This window comes from Prionailurus viverrinus, chromosome D3 (genome assembly GCF_022837055.1).
Source record: "Prionailurus viverrinus isolate Anna chromosome D3, UM_Priviv_1.0, whole genome shotgun sequence".
NCBI lineage: Eukaryota > Metazoa > Chordata > Mammalia > Carnivora > Felidae > Prionailurus > Prionailurus viverrinus.
The window spans coordinates 70956699-70976281 of record NC_062572.1 but is presented as its reverse complement, the minus strand read 5'-3'; the positions used below and the strand labels follow the sequence as shown (position 1 = coordinate 70976281).

The 19583-nt window shown below is 48.5% G+C and overlaps 1 protein-coding gene across 2 annotated transcripts in view; it reads left to right on the top strand.

The window, feature by feature from the left end:
* Positions 1–19583, top strand: part of MYO5B (myosin VB) — a 339094-nt gene that overhangs the window by 211065 nt on the left and 108446 nt on the right. For both annotated transcript variants that reach the window (XM_047828137.1, XM_047828138.1), the window contains exons 10-12: positions 4637–4902; positions 15082–15163; positions 15624–15764. In XM_047828137.1, coding sequence (XP_047684093.1) covers positions 4637–4902; positions 15082–15163; positions 15624–15764 — 489 coding nt within the window. The remainder of the gene's footprint in view (positions 1–4636; positions 4903–15081; positions 15164–15623; positions 15765–19583) is intronic.

Below are 19583 nucleotides of genomic sequence, written 5' to 3'. Positions count from 1 at the left end.
ACAATACTATAGAATACAAACGTGGGTATGTGTCCATGCCACTCACACCTGATGCTTTTTCAGTTGAACGAATATTTATTTCCTGCTGTTTGCTTGGAGTTAGGGCTTATCAGAAGTTGAAATTGGCCCTGTCCTTAGAGGAAGACCTGAACTGTAGTTGGCATCTGGCATCCCCTCCCCACTGCCCCATACGTTTTCCCTGACAGAGAAATGGTCTTGGGGGTGGGAGGTCTCCTGGGCCCATCAAGGCTGCCACCATCCTTAGCATGGAATCTGCCACCTAGCGAGAGCTTTGAGGCTCATGCCCCTGGGCTCAGTTTGAAAGGAGGGAACGTTGGAGCTTGAGCAGTGTCAGGTGACCGTCGGGGTGTCACTGTGACATTGGGGTGTGTATGTTGGGTGGGTGGGCAGTGAGGTTGGCAACGATGGTGCTGTGAGAGCACCTGGGCGATGCAAGGAGGCCCTGTGCCTTGGCAGTGTGGGGAATGGGCCCCCAGTGCGAGCCAAGCACTCTCCGAGACTGAGGCCTTCAGGCCAGTGAACTCTTGCTCCCATGTCTTTTTCCTTGTGAGGAAGGCATAAGGGGTCGGTGCCTGGGTGGCTCAGTCGGTTAAGCGTCCAACTTCAGCTCAGGTCGTGATCTCGCAGTTCATGGATTTGAGCCCCTCATTGGCTCTGTGCAACAGCTCAGAGCCTGGAGCCTGCTTCGAATTCTGTGTCTCCCTCTCTCTCTGCCCTTCCCTACTTGCACTCGCTCTCATTCTGTCCCTCAGAAATGAATAAACATTAAAAAAAAAAAAATTTAAGGGGTCTGTGCCTAACCCACTCACATACCCCAGTAAATGCCCCTTGGTTTCTTAGGGTAGCCGTGTATGTCCTGGTGTCCGGGACAGCTGAGATTAGAAACGTTTGCTTTGAGAAACTCCTGGTTTGGGTTGGTGAGGTACAGGAAAGGTGACACATGTTCCCAGCACTCCCCCCCCCCCCCCCCCACCTCAGTCTCCTCCTCCCACATCATGGATTTCTACAGTGTCTGTACCTGTTCCGCATGGTGCCTAGCGTGGTTGCAATTTTGCATTTTCTGTGGGGTGGTTTGCTGCATGTCTGTCTCCCTTGAGGGAGTCCACAATCTACAAAGGCAGCTACTGTTTCTTTTTTTTTTTTTTTTTTTAATTTTTTTTCCCAACGTTTTTATTTATTTTTGGGACAGAGAGAGACAGAGCATGAACGGGGGAGGGACAGAGAGAGAGGGAGACAGAATCGGAAACAGGCTCCAGGCTCCGAGCCATCAGCCCAGAGCCCGACGCGGGGCTCGAACTCACGGCCCGCAAGATCGTGACCTGGCTGAAGTCGGACGCTTAACCGACTGCGCCACCCAGGCGCCCCTGTTTCTTAATTATTGTATCTCTAGCACCCAGGATGGTGCCCAGCACTTGGTAGGTGCCTGATTGGCTATTTGATCAATGTCTGTAAACACTGCAGGAAGGTGGGGATACCGAGGCTTACACTTGGAGAAGAGTGGACGGAGGATACAGTTATGGAGGGGAGGTGGAAGTCTGACAGGTAGAAGCTGGGATACCTATCTCTTAGAGCTAACAGGAAGTCAGGTTTTTGAGCACAGTTACTTGCTCTTTCATTGTCCTCTGATTAGAGGCTGCGTGGAGAACACATTGTGAGTGAGAGCTCTGAGTCAGGACTGCCAGGGTTAAATCCTGGTTCTGCCACTTACTGATAGTTAACGCTTCTAAGTCTGCTTCCTTATGTGCACAGAGCAACCGACATGAGCTACCTTAGCCCGGGGCTCACGTGTGATTGAGTTCTTGCCGGTTATCCTTGTTGTTGGAGCCAGAGTGGGCTTTCTGGGTAACCCTGTCACTTAACAGGGTTGGAAAAACTAAGGCCCAGAGAGATCATAACAGTTAATGACAGGGCCACGTTGGGCCCCAGCCCGTGTGTCCCCTGTACCACTGCCAGCCCTGCGCCTTCCAGCCCACCTTGAGCTGAGGCTGTCCTCCCCATGCTGATGCCCCCGGCAGCGCCTAGCGCCGTGCTGGGCACGCAGTACATGCTCAGGAAGTGCTCCACTAGTGCACGTCTATCTCAGATGGATTTGGGTCTATTCCTCAGGTGCGTGGGGTGGGCCGCCTCCTGGAAAGGCTGTCTGTCCGTACGCAGTATGCCTTCTGCTCGGTAGTTTTTAATCAAAGGATAAAAATGTGTTCCATGACGGCCAGAGTTACCCTGGAGAGGCAACAGCATGCAATTACTTGGACACCAGCGGCAATTTGTTTTTTGAATTTGGCAATATGGGCCCACAAAACCTAATCTACCTATGATGCTGGCTGTTTTTAATGGATTTAGCACCATTTAATTAAGCTTAAATGTAATTGCATGATGTTAAATCAGTCTCACTTAGCACCTTTAATCAACAGTCAGAAGGGGTAATAGAGGGGCAAGCCACATCCCGCTGCAGCAGATGGGAACCTGTCCCGAGGCGGTGATCAAACCATTCCAGAACTCGTGGTTCTTTCTCCACTGCGTTCACCCGGGAGGTGCCAGGGAGGCTAGGGAACCAGCGAGCAGGCCTTGGGCGGTCATGTTTGCTGCCAGCAGGCCATGTACGTGTCAGGGAATCCAGCTGCAGTGCTGTGCCTAGCAATTAAGAATTTCTTGGAAGCAGGTCAGATTAAGAGGTTGGGCTCTTTCCACCTCTGAACCTGTTGCTTGCCAAGTGGTCCCTACGCATTTAATGCGGCTACATGTGGCTTTCTGTCTGGGGGAGAAGGAGGGCAGGCACAGGCTGCTGCAGAGAGAAATGGGGTTGGCCTGGAGAGGTGGCCGCAGCAGCCCCACCTGCTGAGTGAGAAGACAGGGCCTCTGCGTGCCCACCCTGCTGGCTGGATCAGGAGCTCTGGGCCAGGGCCAGGGGGGCTTCCGTTCCCCTCATTTTTCTTCACCTGAAAAATAAGGGGGATTGGATTAGAATGATGGTGCCCAAGGATTAATAGGTCTCTTGGTGCTTTCAGGGTATGTTAACCAAGGAGTCCAGCTGTGTCTCACCTGGTGCCGTCCCTCTGGTTAGGAAAAGCCAGTTAGTGTGCTTTGGAACTATTGCTCCACAGACCGCATTTTGGAGAAAAGGTGGCCTTACTGACTTTTGGAAGTTCGTTCCTACTCTGACATTCTAATTTGTAATTGGGTTTGTTTTGGCTAGGTGGATTTTAAATATCTGTAGGAGGAAAAAAAAAATGGCCCGGGGAAATGGTACAGTTATCTGGGTTAATTTTCATTGAACACGTAAAGTCTCATTTAAATCCTACAAAGCAGCCTCATTAGAAAATGAGTCCCATGAGCAATGTAAGGTCATTATAGAAGGTGGCACATCATGTTCTAAAGGATTCCCTTTCTGCCTGAGTTAATAAGCAATCCAGCAGGCTCCTGGCTGGGTTATCAGCTTTCCCAGGGAGAGGATTTAGGTGAGAGAGCAAAGAACAGGATTTTTTATGGGGTGCCCTCTGTGAAAAGCAAGGAGTATCTGACTTACTGGGTGTAATAAGACCAGACTTGTGGGTGATGTGTTTATCAGGGACCCGAGGGCTAAGTGCTCTGATTGGGACTTTGGGTAAGTGAGTGTCCAGATCAGAGGCAGCTGGGTAGAAGTCACCCTGGGCAAGTCTCTGGAAATGTGCTGCCTCACTCTGTAGAAAAGGGACTTCATCTCCAGGAATTCCTAGTTTTTCCTCCAGCTCTAAAAGGGCGGTGGTACCGCTTAACCATGTTCCAAGTGGGCTGTTCTTTTCAGGTCACAGTTCTGTATTCTTGCCGCTTGTCCTAGCTTTCCGCCTTGATTGGCTTTTTTCCCCGAGGCAGCAAGTACTTTAAAACACCAAGCGGATCCCCCGAGTGGCTCAGTCGGTTGGGCGTTTGACTTCGGCTCAGGTCATGATCTCACGGTTCGTGGGTTCAAGCCCTGCGTCAGGCTCTGTGCTGACAGCTCAGAGCCTGGAGCCTGCTTCAGATCCTGTGTCTCCCTCTCTCTCTCTGCGTCTCCTCCATCTTTCTCTCTCAAAAATAGTAATATATAAAAAAAAAAATAACATCAAGTCACTGAGGCTAAGGCAGCTGTTAGACCAGGTGCTGGTCAAGGGTAGTGCCTGCACATGAGGACTTCTTTTTGGGCTGTGGGTTCAACACTGCAGGTGGGACTCTGGATGGAAACTAAACGTTCACTGTGATTCTGTGTGCACTTCTTTGTACAGTTACTGCTGCCTTCTGGCTCCTTACTGGATTATCCGTCCCTAAATTATCAATTCTCATTCTCCCTTTGCTCCCAGATTCTCTCCTGTCACTAGGCAGCTGGCTGGCCATGGAGGGGAGGGCATAGGATAAGTTGAGAAAGCTTTTGTTTTTTACAGCCCTGATAAATCGGTGTAATTGGTGAGTTTTAGCAACATTTTCTGGGCTCCGCTTGTCCCTCCGCTCATCCGTATGAGAGCGTGTGAGTCCGCCGGTGCTGTGGCTGGGAGAAACAAGGCCCCACCGTGCTGGGCGGGCTCATTCTGTCCTAGGGGAGAGGGCGTGGTGGCGGGTTTGCTCTCCATTCCCCTCCTGAAACCATCTCCCGTGTCTCTTCCAGCCTCAGGATGAACACTTGAACAGCTTCTGCCGGCTGCTAGGGGTGGAGCACAGTCAGATGGAGCACTGGCTATGCCATCGAAAGCTGGTCACCACCTCAGAGACCTACGTCAAGACTATGTCCCTGCAGCAGGTGGTCAATGCCCGCAACGCCCTAGCCAAGCACATCTATGCCCAGCTGTTCGGCTGGATTGTGGAGCACATCAACAAGGCCCTGCACACGCCTCTCAAGCAACACTCCTTCATTGGCGTCCTGGACATCTATGGGTAGGCCTGCACACATCCTCCTACACTCTACCTGATGGTTGTTAGTGTCTTCCTGCCAGCCTTTCAGAGTTGGCAGGGGGCCTTGTCGTGCTCCCCAAGCCCCTGGGATTCTCAACCCAGGAGAGTGTGAAAGGTAGGAAAGCATTTTTTTTGGTTGTCACAGTGACTGGGGTCTCTACTGGCACCTAGTGGCCTCAGGTCAGGGATGCTAGGTGTCCTGCAATACGGAGGGATGGTTTTAAGGAAGAACAGACCCTGTCAAAACCCCAGTAGCTTTCCCATTGAGAAACCATGTAGTCGCCCTTCTTCACAACTGAGAAACAGGCCTAGAGAGGGAAGTATCTCACCCAACATTGGACTGGAAGCTACTACGAACTTAAGCTGTTTTATTCAAATCTACCCTTTGAGCTCATTCCCTATATGACCTGTCTAGATGGTTATTGTACTACCACGATTTTGTCCAGCACTGTAAGACTCACGTGTGGTCATTCTTGAGATTTCTCTTCCTTTCAGACTTCGAGCCTAATGGCAAAAACTGTTGTTTGTAACTGTGTGTTTTGCAGGGAAAGGCAGCATGGCACAGTGGAAAGTCTACTTGACTAGGCCTCGGGAGATGAGTATTGTAACTCACAGCTGTCACCAGCTCACTGGATGGTTCTCTACAGATCACAGCCCCTTTCTGGTCTTTTATTTCCATAGCTTAAAATGAAGAGTTGAGCCATAGTCTCTTTGAGGTTCCTTCCAGATCCTTCTAGAGGTGTTTGAAATTATATGTACTGGTTTGCAACCTCCCTTGAACATCTTTTATGATCAATGCCTTGCCCTCTTTAAGCTAATAATAGGTTGAATCCTCCTGGATCTTTATATCCTAGAAGTCATGACTTCTATCTTAAAATAGAAATTGAGACACACGGAAATGCAGAGTTGTAAGAACAGGAATGCTGTGGTGGAAGCAGCTGCTTAGTCGGCTGATGAGCTGGGATTTGCCTTATGTTGAGGCTGTAGTAAAGGAGAATCTCCTAGAAGTGGCCACTTGCCCCTGTGAGGACAGGCTGTCCTACTTACATCTCTGTTGCCCTTGTTCATTGTTGGCTTTCAAATCAAACCATGTTGCATAGTGTAGAGGAAATGGAAGAAGGAAACTTGATTTTTTTTAGCATCACAAAGGCCTCCTGCTGAAGAGTTAAGTCACATGCCTGAGTTATGTAATACAAGAGGCAACAGAAGAAATTGTAGCAGAGTCCGTTGGGGGGTTTGGACACTTGGTGTTGGGTGAGTTTCAAGGCAGGAGTAGGCACACTTACTGGCACCATCAGGGAAAGCTTAATGTGAAAGGTGAGGTCTGAACTGGTCTTTTAAAAATTTTTTTAAACGTTTTTATTTATTTTGAGACAGAGACAGAGCATGAGCAGGGGAGGGGCAGAGAGAGGGGAGACACAGAATCCGAGGCAGGCTCCAGGCTCTGAGCTGTCAGCACAGAGCCCCCGACACGAGGCTCGAACTCATGGAGAGATCATGACCTGAGCTGAAGACAGATGCCTAACTGACTGAGCCACCCAGGCACCCCTGAACTGGGTCTTTTAAAGGGAGGGAGTAAAATATGGGAGGTAGGGAGGCACCTTTGGGAACATGAGCACTAGCAGTAGGAAAAAGCAAAATGTGAAAAAAGCTCACTCAAAGAATGAGCAAACAGTGGAGCTTCACCCAAGAGTCGGAAGGAGGATGTGTCTGCTCCAGGGCACTTGAGGGTTTTAACCGAACACCCCTGTGCAGGCCACCCCTTCTCCTGGCCAGCTGAGTACCTGTTTTGTGCTCCAGCTGCTCGAGTTGCTCTGTGGAGAGCACAGGACAGTCTCTGTATCCTGGGAGCATACCTCTTGGCTGTCAGTAATTCTGTTACTCTCTCCGTCGTGAGTATTGCAGGTAATTGGGTTTCCCCCAGAAAAACTGACCTTTAGTGTTCCCTTTTAAGGTAAGACCCAGAGAAACTCAGGCTGCAGCATTTGACCTGATTCCCTTAAACCTAGGCAAGAATCTAATTTTACTGAGTTTTTGATCTGGGAAGACTAACATGTAGACTCAATGTTGTGAATAGCACGTGATACTGTGACTTGAGGAGGGTGCCTGGGTGGCTCAGTTGGTTAAGTGTTCGACTCTTGGTTTCAGCTCAGATCACTGTCTCACAGTTCATGAGTTCAAGGCCCCGTGGAACCTGCTTGGAATTCTCTGCCTCCCTCTCTCTCTGCCTGTCACCCCCTCTCAAAACTAAAGAAAACTTTCTTTTTTTGTTTTAATATCGTGACTTTGGTGCTACTGGCACTCAGCTCTGTTTTGGTTACTATCTTAGCGGTGTGTGGCTTTTACATAGATGGTCATCCCTTCCCTGGGATTCATGGTGACAGTGAAAGGCTTTGCTCATTGGTGGGGTGTCCTCTAAGGTCCTGTCACTGCCCTGAGGGAAGAAATAGATTTCAGGGAAGGCTTGCTTGTGGTTGGAGAGATAGATTTGACCGTGGTGGGGTGAGAATCCTGGGAATGCCATCCCCCTCCTGGAGTGACCGTGGGTTCCTCTGGGAACATCTGATGGCTTTCCAGTGAGAGTAAGTTCCCAGTAGGGAAAGTTTCCTACCCTTTGTGCTTCCTTCAGATATGCTAATCTGTTTTCTTTTTTTTTTAATATATTTAAAAAAATTTTAAATTTATTTTTGAGGCAGAGATAGAGTATGAGCAGGGGAGGGGCAGAGAAAGAGGGAGACACAGAATCTGAATCAGGCTCCAGGCTCTGAGCTGTCAGCACAGAGCCTGACGTGGGGCTCGAACTCATCCTGAGCTGAAATCGGACGCTTAACTGACTAAGCCACCCAGGTGCCCCTCTTTTCTTTTTTAAATCCTTGTTCTTTCTCAGGAGCTAATTTCCTTTTGCAAACTCTGCCACAAAGTGGTCCTATTTGCAAAGCCATTCACTCTCCTCTTGCAGAGACAGAATGCCATATTCCTCCATATGCTCAACATAGTACCGCGTTCATGTCCTATATAGGTAGAGTTCGATGGCAAGTGAGATATGGGGTAGGTTCAGACTTAACAGCCTGGCTATATCTATCTGGGCCATTTGTTGCCAAGAAAGCACTTAGAGACATTCCCCGAATGTAAATAAGCATGCACCTCAGCAGTTGTAGTCTGCCGAGAAATTACTGTAGAAATTTACACCGGCCGAGGCTCTTTTCTGGCCAATGGGTATCTAATGAACTCTTAGGAGGTCAAAACCAAAAACCACGACAGGAAAGCAGGTCACTTGGACCTTGGAGGTACTGTTTCTGATCCATCAGGTCAGTGACATCATTTCTTCATCCGGGAAACAAAATGACAACATTTGGTTTAAGTCTGGGCTGACCTTGCATTGAGCTGTTGACTATCTTCTCCCTTTTGCATCCTGGTGTCTGTCTCCTTTCCTTTGGAACTTCAGACACCTTCCAGAAAGGCACTGGATCTTTTTTTTTTCCGACGTGGCCAATTTTCTGTCTTTGGAAAGCTGGACATTCCACTGCTTGTTGTCTCCTCCAACCACCCCCCCATTCCAAACCTATTCCAGTCCTGAGGGTTTATTTACAACGTAACTATGGGAAGTGATTCTAAGGAGCTTTTCATCCTCCATGGCTTCAGAAAACGCCAACACTGAGCTGTCTACCCAAATCCCTGACTACCAAACACTGAAGAGAGGGACCATCTCTGAAACCATGGTCTCATTGTTTCTCAGCCCTAGGATGAGGAGACTTGGTGCACATAGAAGATGCCCTTGGGATGACCTCAAGTCTTGGATTGTTGTATTACTTGTCATCTGTGGGCCAGCAGGGTGGCAGGTGGAAGCTAGAAAGAATGGGAAGGATTAAACCCCATTCGATAAGAAGAAAGGAATAAGGAATTATCTCCTTCATTTTTCATGCTTATTTTTAAGAGAGTGAGAGCATGAGAGGCACAGTGAGTTGGGGGAGGGGCAGAGAGAGAGAGGGAGACACAGAATCCGAAGCAGGCTCCAGGCTCCGAGCTGTCAGCACACAGCCCCACACAGGGCTGGAACTCACGAACTGTGAGATCATGACCTGAGCTGAAGTGGGACACTTAACTGAGCCACCCAAGCAACCCGGGAATTAGCTCCTCCTAAATCAGGTTACAAATGCGCCACAGCTAGCAAATGAGAGCGGAATTGCCTTTGCCTCCCCAACTAGTAGACACTAATTTGTAATTAGTGGGATAACTGTCCCCAGGTGGACCGTGGCTCCTATTTAAGGTGGACTCCCCAGTCAAGCTCATTGTAAGAACACCTGAAAAGAGTTCTGTGGTGTGGGTGAGCCACTCCAGAAATTTCTGTAAACGTTTAAAGTGTTACTATAGAATCAGCAGCCAGAGCGGACACTCCTTTGTGTATAAGGAAACAGTGGACTTAGCGTCACACACGGGCATCTCCCCTCATCGTGGTGTTCCAACTGGTAGTTCGGACTGTAGAAAAGGCTGTGAACCCCGAAATAAATGGCATGGGCCTCAGCTGCTTCCACCACAGTTATTGTGAGCCCCCAGTCAGAGGTGAGTCTCTCAGACTCTCCTGAACGTTTCCCGATGCGACAAGCAGTGCCCTGGCAGAGTGGTGGCTTCCCCACGACCTGCTCCCCCACCTCAGCTCCAAAAAGCACAGAGCAGGCAATTTAGCCACCCTGAGACCAGCTCTTTCCTTTAACTGAGGATCTGTGAAGCTGCCTGCGGGCGTTTCTTCCCAGGCCAGGGGTTTCCTTTTCATGTTACATTAACCAGCGTTTGCCTCTACAGGTTTGAATAATTGTAATTGTAATCCTTCATTCCTCTCCTCTGAGGCAAAAAGAAATAGATGGCTTCAATTTGGGGAAAATGCATTTATTCGTCTTGGACTTGAGCCTTCCAAATGCCAAGGTGGCAGGGGCTTTGGCTGCGGCCGGCTCCTTCTTGATGAGAGGACATTTGGCCTAGGAGACTTGGGGGGCAAGGCAGAGTGTATAGATGAATGCTTAATGCTGAGGAGCAGAGGAGATGGGAGTGAGTCGGCCCCAGGAAGCAGGAAATGAGGTTTGCGGGGATTTTCTGTCCTTCTCAAAGTCCTCACATTACTTCCTGTGTTTGTTGCCGTGTTTCCTAACTTTAAGTTAGCACTCAGGTCTAGTTAGTCCTTTTTAATGATACGTTTCTAAAAATAATTTTTTTTAAATTACAGCTGGAAAAGTACCTAACATAAAACTTACATTTGTAACCATTTTTAGGTATATGGTTCAGCGCTGTCAATTAAGTATATTCACCTTGTTGCGCAACAGAACTCGGAGCTCTTTCCCGTTGGAAAACTGAAACTCCACACCCACTGAATAACTCCCTTTCTCTCCTGGCAGCCCCTGGCAACCACCACCCCTCTTTGTTTCTGTGAATGTGACTACTTTAGATACCTATGTAAGTGGAACCCTATAACATTTGTCTTTTTGTGACCGGCTTAAGTTACTTAGTGTAATGTCCTCAAGGCTCATCCATGCTGCAGGCTGTGACAGAATTTCCTTTTTGGAAGCTGAATAATGCTCCATTGTGTGTACAGACCACATTTTACTTACCCATTCTTCTGCTGATGGATCTTTGGGTTTCTTTGACCTCTGGGCTATTATGAACAATGCTGCAGCAAACAGGGGTGTGCAAATAGCTCTTCTTTTAATTCTTTTGGACATATAGCCAGAAGTCGGATTGCTGGATCACATAATTTTTTTAATTTTTTGAGGAACCTCCAGATTGTTTTCCATAGTGGCCACAGCAGTTTGCATCTCTATCAGTAGAGCACATGGGTTCCAGTTTCTCTGCATCCTTGACAACATGTGTTATTGTGTTTTTGCTCAGAACTATCCTAATAGGTATGAGGTAATCTCTCACTGTGGTTTTGATTTGCATTCCTGTAGTTATTAGTGATGTTGATCATTTTTCATAGGCTTCTTGGCCGTTCATGTATCTTTGGGAAAATGTTCAAGTCCTTTGCGTGTTTTTTGAGTTACTTGCTGCTTGGTGAACTGTAAGAGTCTTGGTATAGTCTGCATATTCACCCCTTATCAGAAATGTGATTTGCAAATATTTCCTATCAGTTTGCCTTTAATGATCTATTGTAAGGAAATTTCTTCTGTCCACTGTTTGCCTTCATTTTCATGGGAATTTTGTTTCCTTGGTCTCTTCAAAATAGACTTAATTTTTATAATCTCAATTTAGTTACTCAGTGAAGACTACCCAGCTCTTCTCTGACCTGTATGAAAAGTTTCACAGAGAATGGAGGAGGGAAAGTCAGGGGCATTTTCATTTCAGCCTGTGAACAGTGGACCAGACTTGGGCAGCCCAGAAGACTGCTGGCCATGTCCTTTTCAGGGTAAACAGTACTCCCAGGTCTAGCAGACCCCTGAAGCCATTGGGTTTGTGCTGGAATCTCTGAGTCTCCCAGGAGAGCCTTATAACTCAGATCACACTAAAGTCAATCTCAATCTTGCAGAATTTCTCTGACCTAGCTCTTGGGGGTTCGCCTGGAGCCAGACACCTATACGTACTCTTGGGGCTCAGATAAAGTGACCATTCTCTCTGTCCATGCCATCACCTCTGTGACCTCACCCTCCATTAAAGTCCTATGGCACATGAAATCTCTGTTCCTTGGGAGGCTTCATACACTGGGTTCCTGTGGTCTTCCTGATAGCTCTTTTGGGTAGGAACCACGGCTTGCTCCTTGCAGCCCGTACAGTTCTGGAGACAGTTGACTGATGGCCTGGGAGAGGATTTCCATCTGGTGGGAATTTTTTGGTCCCACACCATGGTTCCCGGCACAGAGAGGAGGCAGGGAATTGGAGCACAATGCAAACTAAAAAAGGCGTAGGTCCTTCAGAAGAGTAACTGTTCTTGGCCTCGGGATGTGAACAGTGACTAGGACTGTGCTCTCCCTGAAGGTCAAGTTCTGCATGGGGGCATCTAGTCACAGCAAAGCACATGGGCAGAGTTCAAGTCCTGCCATTCGCAGGTGCAGCCAGCCTCCCAAGATTCTTTAGTTAAGAGATGAGAAGGGCTGGCCTCGCTAACAGACCCCAGGGTGCCTTTGGGAGGTTTCATGGGCTTCAGGAGGGAAAGAGACCTTGACGGGACTTGTCTGGCTTTTAATAATCATTCCTTGGAAGCCCCCCTCCATATCCAACGTATAACTCCTGTCTTGTCATTCGGCCTTTGCTAGAAGGGTAGAGTGCGGTCTTGGTAGAAGAGAGGAGACTGAGGTAAGGAATTTAGTTCCTTTGAAACATTCTCCAGGGGAAGAACTATTTCCCAGTCTTCGAAGCTTTACATTGCCTCTGCCCTGCAGTGAGAGGTTTGTGGAGGTTGATAATTAACTCAGAGGGACTGGTTGACTTCTTTTTATAGCAGTTTCACTTTCAGACAGACACTACCTTCTTTTGAGAGACATTTGTGACCCTTCCCACACCCTGAACTTGGAGCAGAAAGAGAAGGAAATTCTATCCTCGTCTATGCTTTGGGGATAGGAAAGTGAAGGAGGGGGCAATGGTTGTACCACCACGAATACAGATCTTGGATCTCTGCATCAAGTCGTTGTCTGTGTTTTGACCTTCCTCCCACCCAAGGATTCTAGTCTAAGTGTTCTCAACATTGATTTTATGGGAGAAATCCAGCTCACTCTAGTATATAAATTTCTTTGTGACAGTTTAATACTGTGAGCTATAAATTGATCCATTGTGTTTATTTTAAAAAATCATCTCTGTTGATGGGAAGAATTACTACCGAGATAATTCTATTGCAAAGAAGCTGCCCTATCTCCCTGACTGTGGCTTTCTGAGGTCAGTTATCTTAAACATTTTCCAAGCTACCTACACCCCTCATTCATCTCTGGCCCTTCAGCAGGCATTACAGTAATTACACTAGACGGCAGAGGAATTGTTACTAGATAACATCTTAAAATAGGGAAATTAGGAGCTAATTTTAAGCCATCTTAAATTAATGAGAATATTCTTAGTGGAGTGCTACCAACATAAACCTTTAAAAAATGTCAAGTGGGACATATTGAAATCCTTTATCTGTGGGGCTCAGTACAAGCCCTCCAAGTACACCCAATTGCTATTATCTGGCCATTTGCTAGGGTGGCTTTTTTTTTTTTTTCCCTAGGTTTTATTAAGTTTCCTTGGGGGGTTTGCCAGTGTCAGCAACCTGTCTTGGGTTTGGGGGGGGGGGGAGCAGAGAATGAGGTTCTAAATGACAGAACTCCATGTATAGGATCATGTGGACCGAGAGGGCCCCAATGCAGCATGACAACTGGCAGACTCAGTGCCCCCCCCCCCCCCCCCCCCCCGCCATGGCCTGGAGTGCAGCTGCTGCCTGGACTCAGCATCTTTGATCTTGTTTTATTAGCTTACAATTATTTTTCCTATGTGGGCATGACCAAGGGCTGCTTTTTAATGTGGTTGTCTCCAAACAGTTGATTCCTTTGATCTCAAAATGACTTTTTGGGGTGCCTTGGTGGCTGAGTGGGTTGAGTGTCTGACTCTTGATTTCAGCTCAGTTCACCATTTCACAGTTCATCAGTTCGAGCCCCATGTCCAGCTTTGCACTAACAGCATGGAGCCTGCTTGGGATTCTCCCCCTCTCCCCACTCCCCCCAAATTTCTATTTGGGAGTTGTCATTAGGGAGTATAGTCTATTTGAGAGGACTAGCATAATTTTATTTAAGATCAAGAAAGTTGTCTATACTGAAGAATGAGGGAGTACAGATTTAAGGTTATGGGGGAGGCTGAAGCCTGTGCCCTCTCCCACCCAGGGTCCCTCATTGATATTCCCAAGTCCACTGCCCTTCCCTGATCTCCTTTTGTTTTTTTTTTGTTTTTTTTGTTTTTTTTGTTTTTTTTGTTTTTTGTTTTTGTTTTTTTTAAGTATTTGGTTTTTTTGAGAGTGTGAGCAGGGGAGGGTGGGGGGGGGGGGTGGAGGGGACAGAGGATTCAAAGCTGTGGCTCCATGCTGACAGCAGTGAGCCCAATGCAGCACTCAAACTCACTATGAACTGCAAGATCATGACCTGAGCGCCCCTCTCTCTTTCTTAATGAAACTTTTCTCTAAGAATGTGGCCTGAGACCTCACTCCCTGGGTTCAAATACTGGCTCTTGCACATACTGACCCTGACCTGGAGCACATTATTTAATCTCTCCAGCTTGTATTACTTGGAGTAATAAACCCTAGCTCTTGGTAGTTGCAGGTGCTGAGTGAATGAGAACTTATGAAGCTGTTGGGGCCAAGTGCTCAGTAGGTGCTCATTCAGCCAGTGGTGTGAATGAAAAAAGGCCCCTCTTCCACCTACATTTCTGCTTCTCCACTGCCTCGGCCCAGTGACCTTGCCCAGTGGGCATGACGGCCCTGCTCGTTTGCAGCTAAAGCTGCTGATCTCGCTCGCCCCATCCGACTTGGTGAGCTTCACTGCATCCCTTCAGCTGTGCAGGTGAATCTCGGCTGCATGCCCCATTGGTCACTTGTGGCCCCCTCGTGTTCACCTCTCATAGTGTCTTTCGATCCTTTTCATTACTTGGTCACCACCAGCTTACTTCCCCCAGATCAGTTTTTCTCCGCCCTCCTGCAGGTTCAATGAGACGCACATCAGACTGTCATTTCTCAATTGTTTGTAAACTCAAACTCCATGAAAATGAATCAGAGAAACAAAACATCCTTAACCAGCATTAGGACAAGAAGATGCTTTCACCCATTGGGAGGCTGGGGTGGATGTGGGGGGATAACAAAAATTGGTTCCAGCTTTCTGGAAGTCAATTTTCTTCTACCTTTTAAGAAACCATATTCTGACATGGTGATTCGTCTAAGATGATGTCATCCTACCAAAAGAATCATGAATTCAAAGATGTATATACGATATTTGTCACAGCATTGATAGCAGCTAAAAGTTGGAAGAAGAGGCAAAACGTCCTGTAATAGGGGATTCATTTAAATCGTGATTGACTTGTGTGGGGTGAGGGGAACACTGCCAGCCTATGAGGGGCCTTTGTGTGTTTTGATCGGCGGGAGAGAAGAGAAGAGGGCGGCCTTGTTGGAAGTCCTAGTGATTGCTTCTGTAAGAGGAATGTCTCTCCATTCTCCTCTGTCTTCATTCTGCAGGTTTGAGACATTTGAGGTGAACAGCTTTGAGCAGTTCTGTATCAACTATGCGAATGAGAAGCTACAGCAGCAGTTCAACTCGGTAGGCTCAGCTCCTGACCCAGGGTGTCGAGGTGGGGACACCTCTCTCCCTGGGAGCAATGGCCTGGGGCACTTCTCCTCTGCCTGGGGTCAACCGGCTCTAGCTCTGCCCCAGCCTTCTTTTGGTTTCTTGATGCTGCCCCAACTTTGCGAAGGCGCTCCATGTCGCTTGGGAGGAGCAGTGGGGCAGTGGGGTTGAGAGGGTAAATGATCCTTCCCTTGGTTTTGCCGCCTACACCCCCTGACCCTGGGCTTCTAGGGTAGTTGCTGAATTGCAAGCCAGTTGATTACTAGAATATTCTAGAGAAGGGTTCCCAGGGGAATGGGGATCACCTAACTGAGCTTTCCTTTTCTGTAGCCATATCTGGGACTCTAAACTCACGTGGTTGAACTTGAGGGGAGATGGACATCAGGACATGCCTGTAGTTCACTAACTTTGACCTTTTCACTTCTTATCCTAGCACGTGTTCAAACTAGAGCAAGAAGAATATATGAAGGAGCAGATACCTTGGACCTTGATTGATTTTTACGATAACCAACCTTGTATTGACCTCATAGAAGCTAAACTGGGCATCTTGGACCTGTTGGATGAAGAGTGTAAGGTACAACTGATGATGCACTCATTGTATTAGTTCAGTTCCAGGCTTGGAGGAGATGCAAGGGACAGCTGTGTGGTACAAGGGAGCATGTGAGGCCTCAAAGTGGAATTCTTTTTGCTATTAGCCCACTTTTAGTGTGCTGAGAGAAACCTTGGTGTCTGTTCTACGTGCTAGAAGGTAACTGTGTTGGTGAGTGTGTACCTCTTTTGGCAGAGACTGGATGGTATGGACTGGCACGATATAATCGTGGTCTGGATTTGGTGCTGCAGATAGCCTAGGTGCGGAGAGAAAACCCCAACCTCTAGACAGGCATCCCCAGAGAAGGGACAGTGAGGGTCAAGAGCCCGCCCACCACCTGATGCTTGGTGGCAGATGAGGACCATAGATTCCTCCTGATCTAGCTTTTTGTGGATTCTACTTCGTAGGACAGGAGTGTTCTGAGTTGCTAGCATGGGGAGAACCAAGCAACCTTGGAAATGTGGAGCCAGGAGTATCTGACTTTTCTTAGTCACCTAACTTCTCCTCTGTGAGTTTAGTAGGTTTGGATCTGATGATCTTCAGAACTTTGCCTGGTTTGAAGTTTGCTGACAAGAGGGTAAATGTATCCCCATTCCTCCAACAGTGGAAACTAACCAAAAAGGGGTGGAAACCACACGATGCTTGGTATTGCGAGGGAAAAACCCAGTTGATTTTATTTTCTGGTCTCACGTGTCTTGCCTGTGAAGGATTGGGTGCAGTTTGATGGTTTGGAGGATGAGGTGTTTCCCTTCCAGAAAAGTGCTCCTGCAGTTTCATTGCCTTTGATGATGAAAAGGAATGGTTAACAGAAAAGTAGAAGACAGAGTGAAATATGCTGAAACCCAGTTTGTGCATCTTTATTAATTTTTACTTTTTAATTTTTAATGTTTTGTTATTTTGAGAGAGAGAGTGAGAAGGGGAGGAGCAGAGAGAGAGGGAGACAGAGTCCAAAGCAGGCTCCAGGCTCTGAGCTGTCAGCACAGAACCCTACACGGGGTTCGAACTCACAGACTGCGAGATCATGTCCTGAGCTGAAGTTGGATACCCAACCAGCTTAGCCACCCCAGCGGCCCTTTATGTTTGTTTTAAAGATTCTCTTTTTTTTTTTTTTTTAATTTTAGAGAGTGCGCACAAGCAGGGGAGAGAGAGAATCTTAAGCAGGCTCCAAGCTCAGTGCCAAGCCCAGTGTGCTTTTTGGGTTCAGTGTCCACGGCCAACAGCTCCCTTTGACACACACTGGGACCATGCTCCCCTCCTCTGCTTCCTTGTGTGCTCCTATCAGTAACCACCTCCTCCCACCCCCACCCCACGGGCAACACCATGTCCTTGTTGTCCAGCAGGTCTAGCTTCCCAGGCCCTGGCTCCAGGTCTCCAGCCCTTCACTCCCTTTCCCGGTGCTGAAGGGTAAGGCCATACGAGGCCCCGAGGAGTCACGTGAAGCAGGTAGCTTACTTCAGGGGCTCCACCTAGTTCTGTGATGGAATGCTAACGATAACGTATATCCCCCGCACACGGTCTCTCCCTCCTTGTGTACACACACCTCTCAGAAAAAGGCTTAATGCTTCAGGATGTTGGATTCTGTGAATCAAGCAGCTGCGTCTGATTTTCAGTGATTTGTCCTACCTTTAGCAGGCAAAATGGGAGCCCCTTGCAGGTTTGTTTTGGCTTCTGGTTTGGGGATCTGAGAGGTGCCACTGCCCAAGGGAACACGTCCTGGGAATGTCCGGTGAGAGTGGCAGGAACACAGGTGCAGGGACCTCAGACTGCTGTCCAGGGGGTAAGGGGAAGCCGGAGAAGTGCGGGCTGGGGAGCAGGTGGTTACCAGAGTGGTCGCAGGGGGCCTGAGCTGCAAACCACGTTAGACAATTGGGAAGGTAACCTCCCCAAATCCCTGCACTTTGCGGCTTTGGATATTCTTAGCAGCATCTTCCTATTGAGTGCAGAGTACCTGGAATATCCGTGTTGGAATCCGTTTGACTTCTGAGAAGCTAATGGAAAATCTGACTCTGTGGATGATCTCTGCCTTAATGTTCCGTGGAGCCTTCTCTCCAGGTCAGATTTATAAAATTAGGTGATTTCAGTTTAAGATTGCATCCGCCTCTGATTCCTGCCCCTATATTCTGTCAGACACCTAGAATGCATTATGCACCTGCCGTATGTCAGGTCTTGGGAGAGGAGGAAGGGTTCTCCCTGCTGGCCAGAAAGGATGAAAAGGGGGACAGGCTCGTGTTCTGAGGGGCCTGAGTGTGTGGGGGTGGGGGCCGGGCAGGGCAGTTCCAGAGCAGGCTGGAGGAGGCCTGGACCACAACCCAAGGGCAGCAGAGTGACGGCTAAACAGAATCAAGGGAAGGGGTTATTGACATAGAAAGCGTGCCGTTCTCTTAGGTCTCCTAGCTTCCTTGTCGCCAAGGCTTTGTGGAGGGGTAGGTCTGAAGAAAACCTGGATTTCCAGCCAGTCAAGCTGGTGTTGAGGGGGTGACGCTGCCCTTGGGACATTTTGGAACCTCACTGGCTGCTGAGGGCGTGGGCAGAGCAAGGCAGGCCAGATGAACACCAAATTAAAGAGTCATGCAAAAACCCCAGTGTGGAAATCTTTTCCTCCCAGATTTAATTGCTCTGGGAGTTGAGAGTGATCCAGGGCAATCTGATGCAGCTGCTGGTAGCAGGTAGCTTTTGCACCAACAGGTGTCACCTTTGTCAGAACTCCTGGAACTGGACCCTTAAAAAGGGCATGTTTTCCTGTAGGGAAATCCTACCACAATGAACCTACCTTTATGAAATAGGCCTGCTGCACCTTTCGGAAGTGCTGCTGGCTCTGAGCCTGGGTGGGGTAGGATGTCCCTTGGAGTTGGCCAAGACCAGGTGACTTGGCGTCCCTCGGGACTGTCCTGTGGGACTGTCCCAGACACGTTCCTTCCCTCCGCTGTCACTCATGCTGTACAGAATGAGAAAGAATAGTGAGATTGCACCGTGAGGAATTGGGTTCTGTGACCCCCATATGAAAGGACACAAAGCCAAATGAAGGATTGGACTCGTGGTATAAAAGCAGCCGCTGGGAAAATCAGGTTTCCTGGAGAAGAGACACTGCATCGGGCAGAGCCAGTGAGCTGGGATCTAAATTAGAAATATGGAGATGGGGTAGCCGTGGATCTGCAGGAGCAGCACATGGTGGGGGGCTCTCCCCAGAGCCTGTGAGGGGTGCCCATGGCTGCACAAGGGGGCTCACGGAGAGCACAGTGAAGCACCCAGGCTTCCTTCAGGTGGAAAAAGCCTTCCTATAGCCGTGGATTCATAATCAGCCCCAGACCAAGCCACAGACTACAGCTGCTCCTCAGTAACCAAGGGGTCAGGACACAGGGTGTTTGCTGATGGGAAATGGTTATTTCCAGGCTGCTTTTAACAAAATCCTGCCATTCCCAGTGCTCTCCAAGGCTGCTGTGGGGCTTGAGGGCTGCACGACATAAGCCACATTCAGACTGAGCATTCCCTGCCCTCCCTCTTGGCAGAACCTCAGTCATCGTTCCCTCCCTCTTGATGGAACCAACTAGTTAGGGCTGAGGGGATAGGAGAGGTCAGCACGTGTTTCCTCCTAACCGATACTTGGCATCGGTAGGAACTGTCTGGAAATGATAACCCCTGGAAGCAGTTCTTATAAGTGACACTACAGATACTCTGTTTGGACAGTGTTAGGGACCCTCAGGGCCATGCTGAGGCAAGAGGCAGGCTCTGCCCTGAGTGGGTAGGATTCTTTTGTTTTAGGGACCCGCTCTTGGAAGAGCTGCCCGAGGGCGGACGGTGGACTGT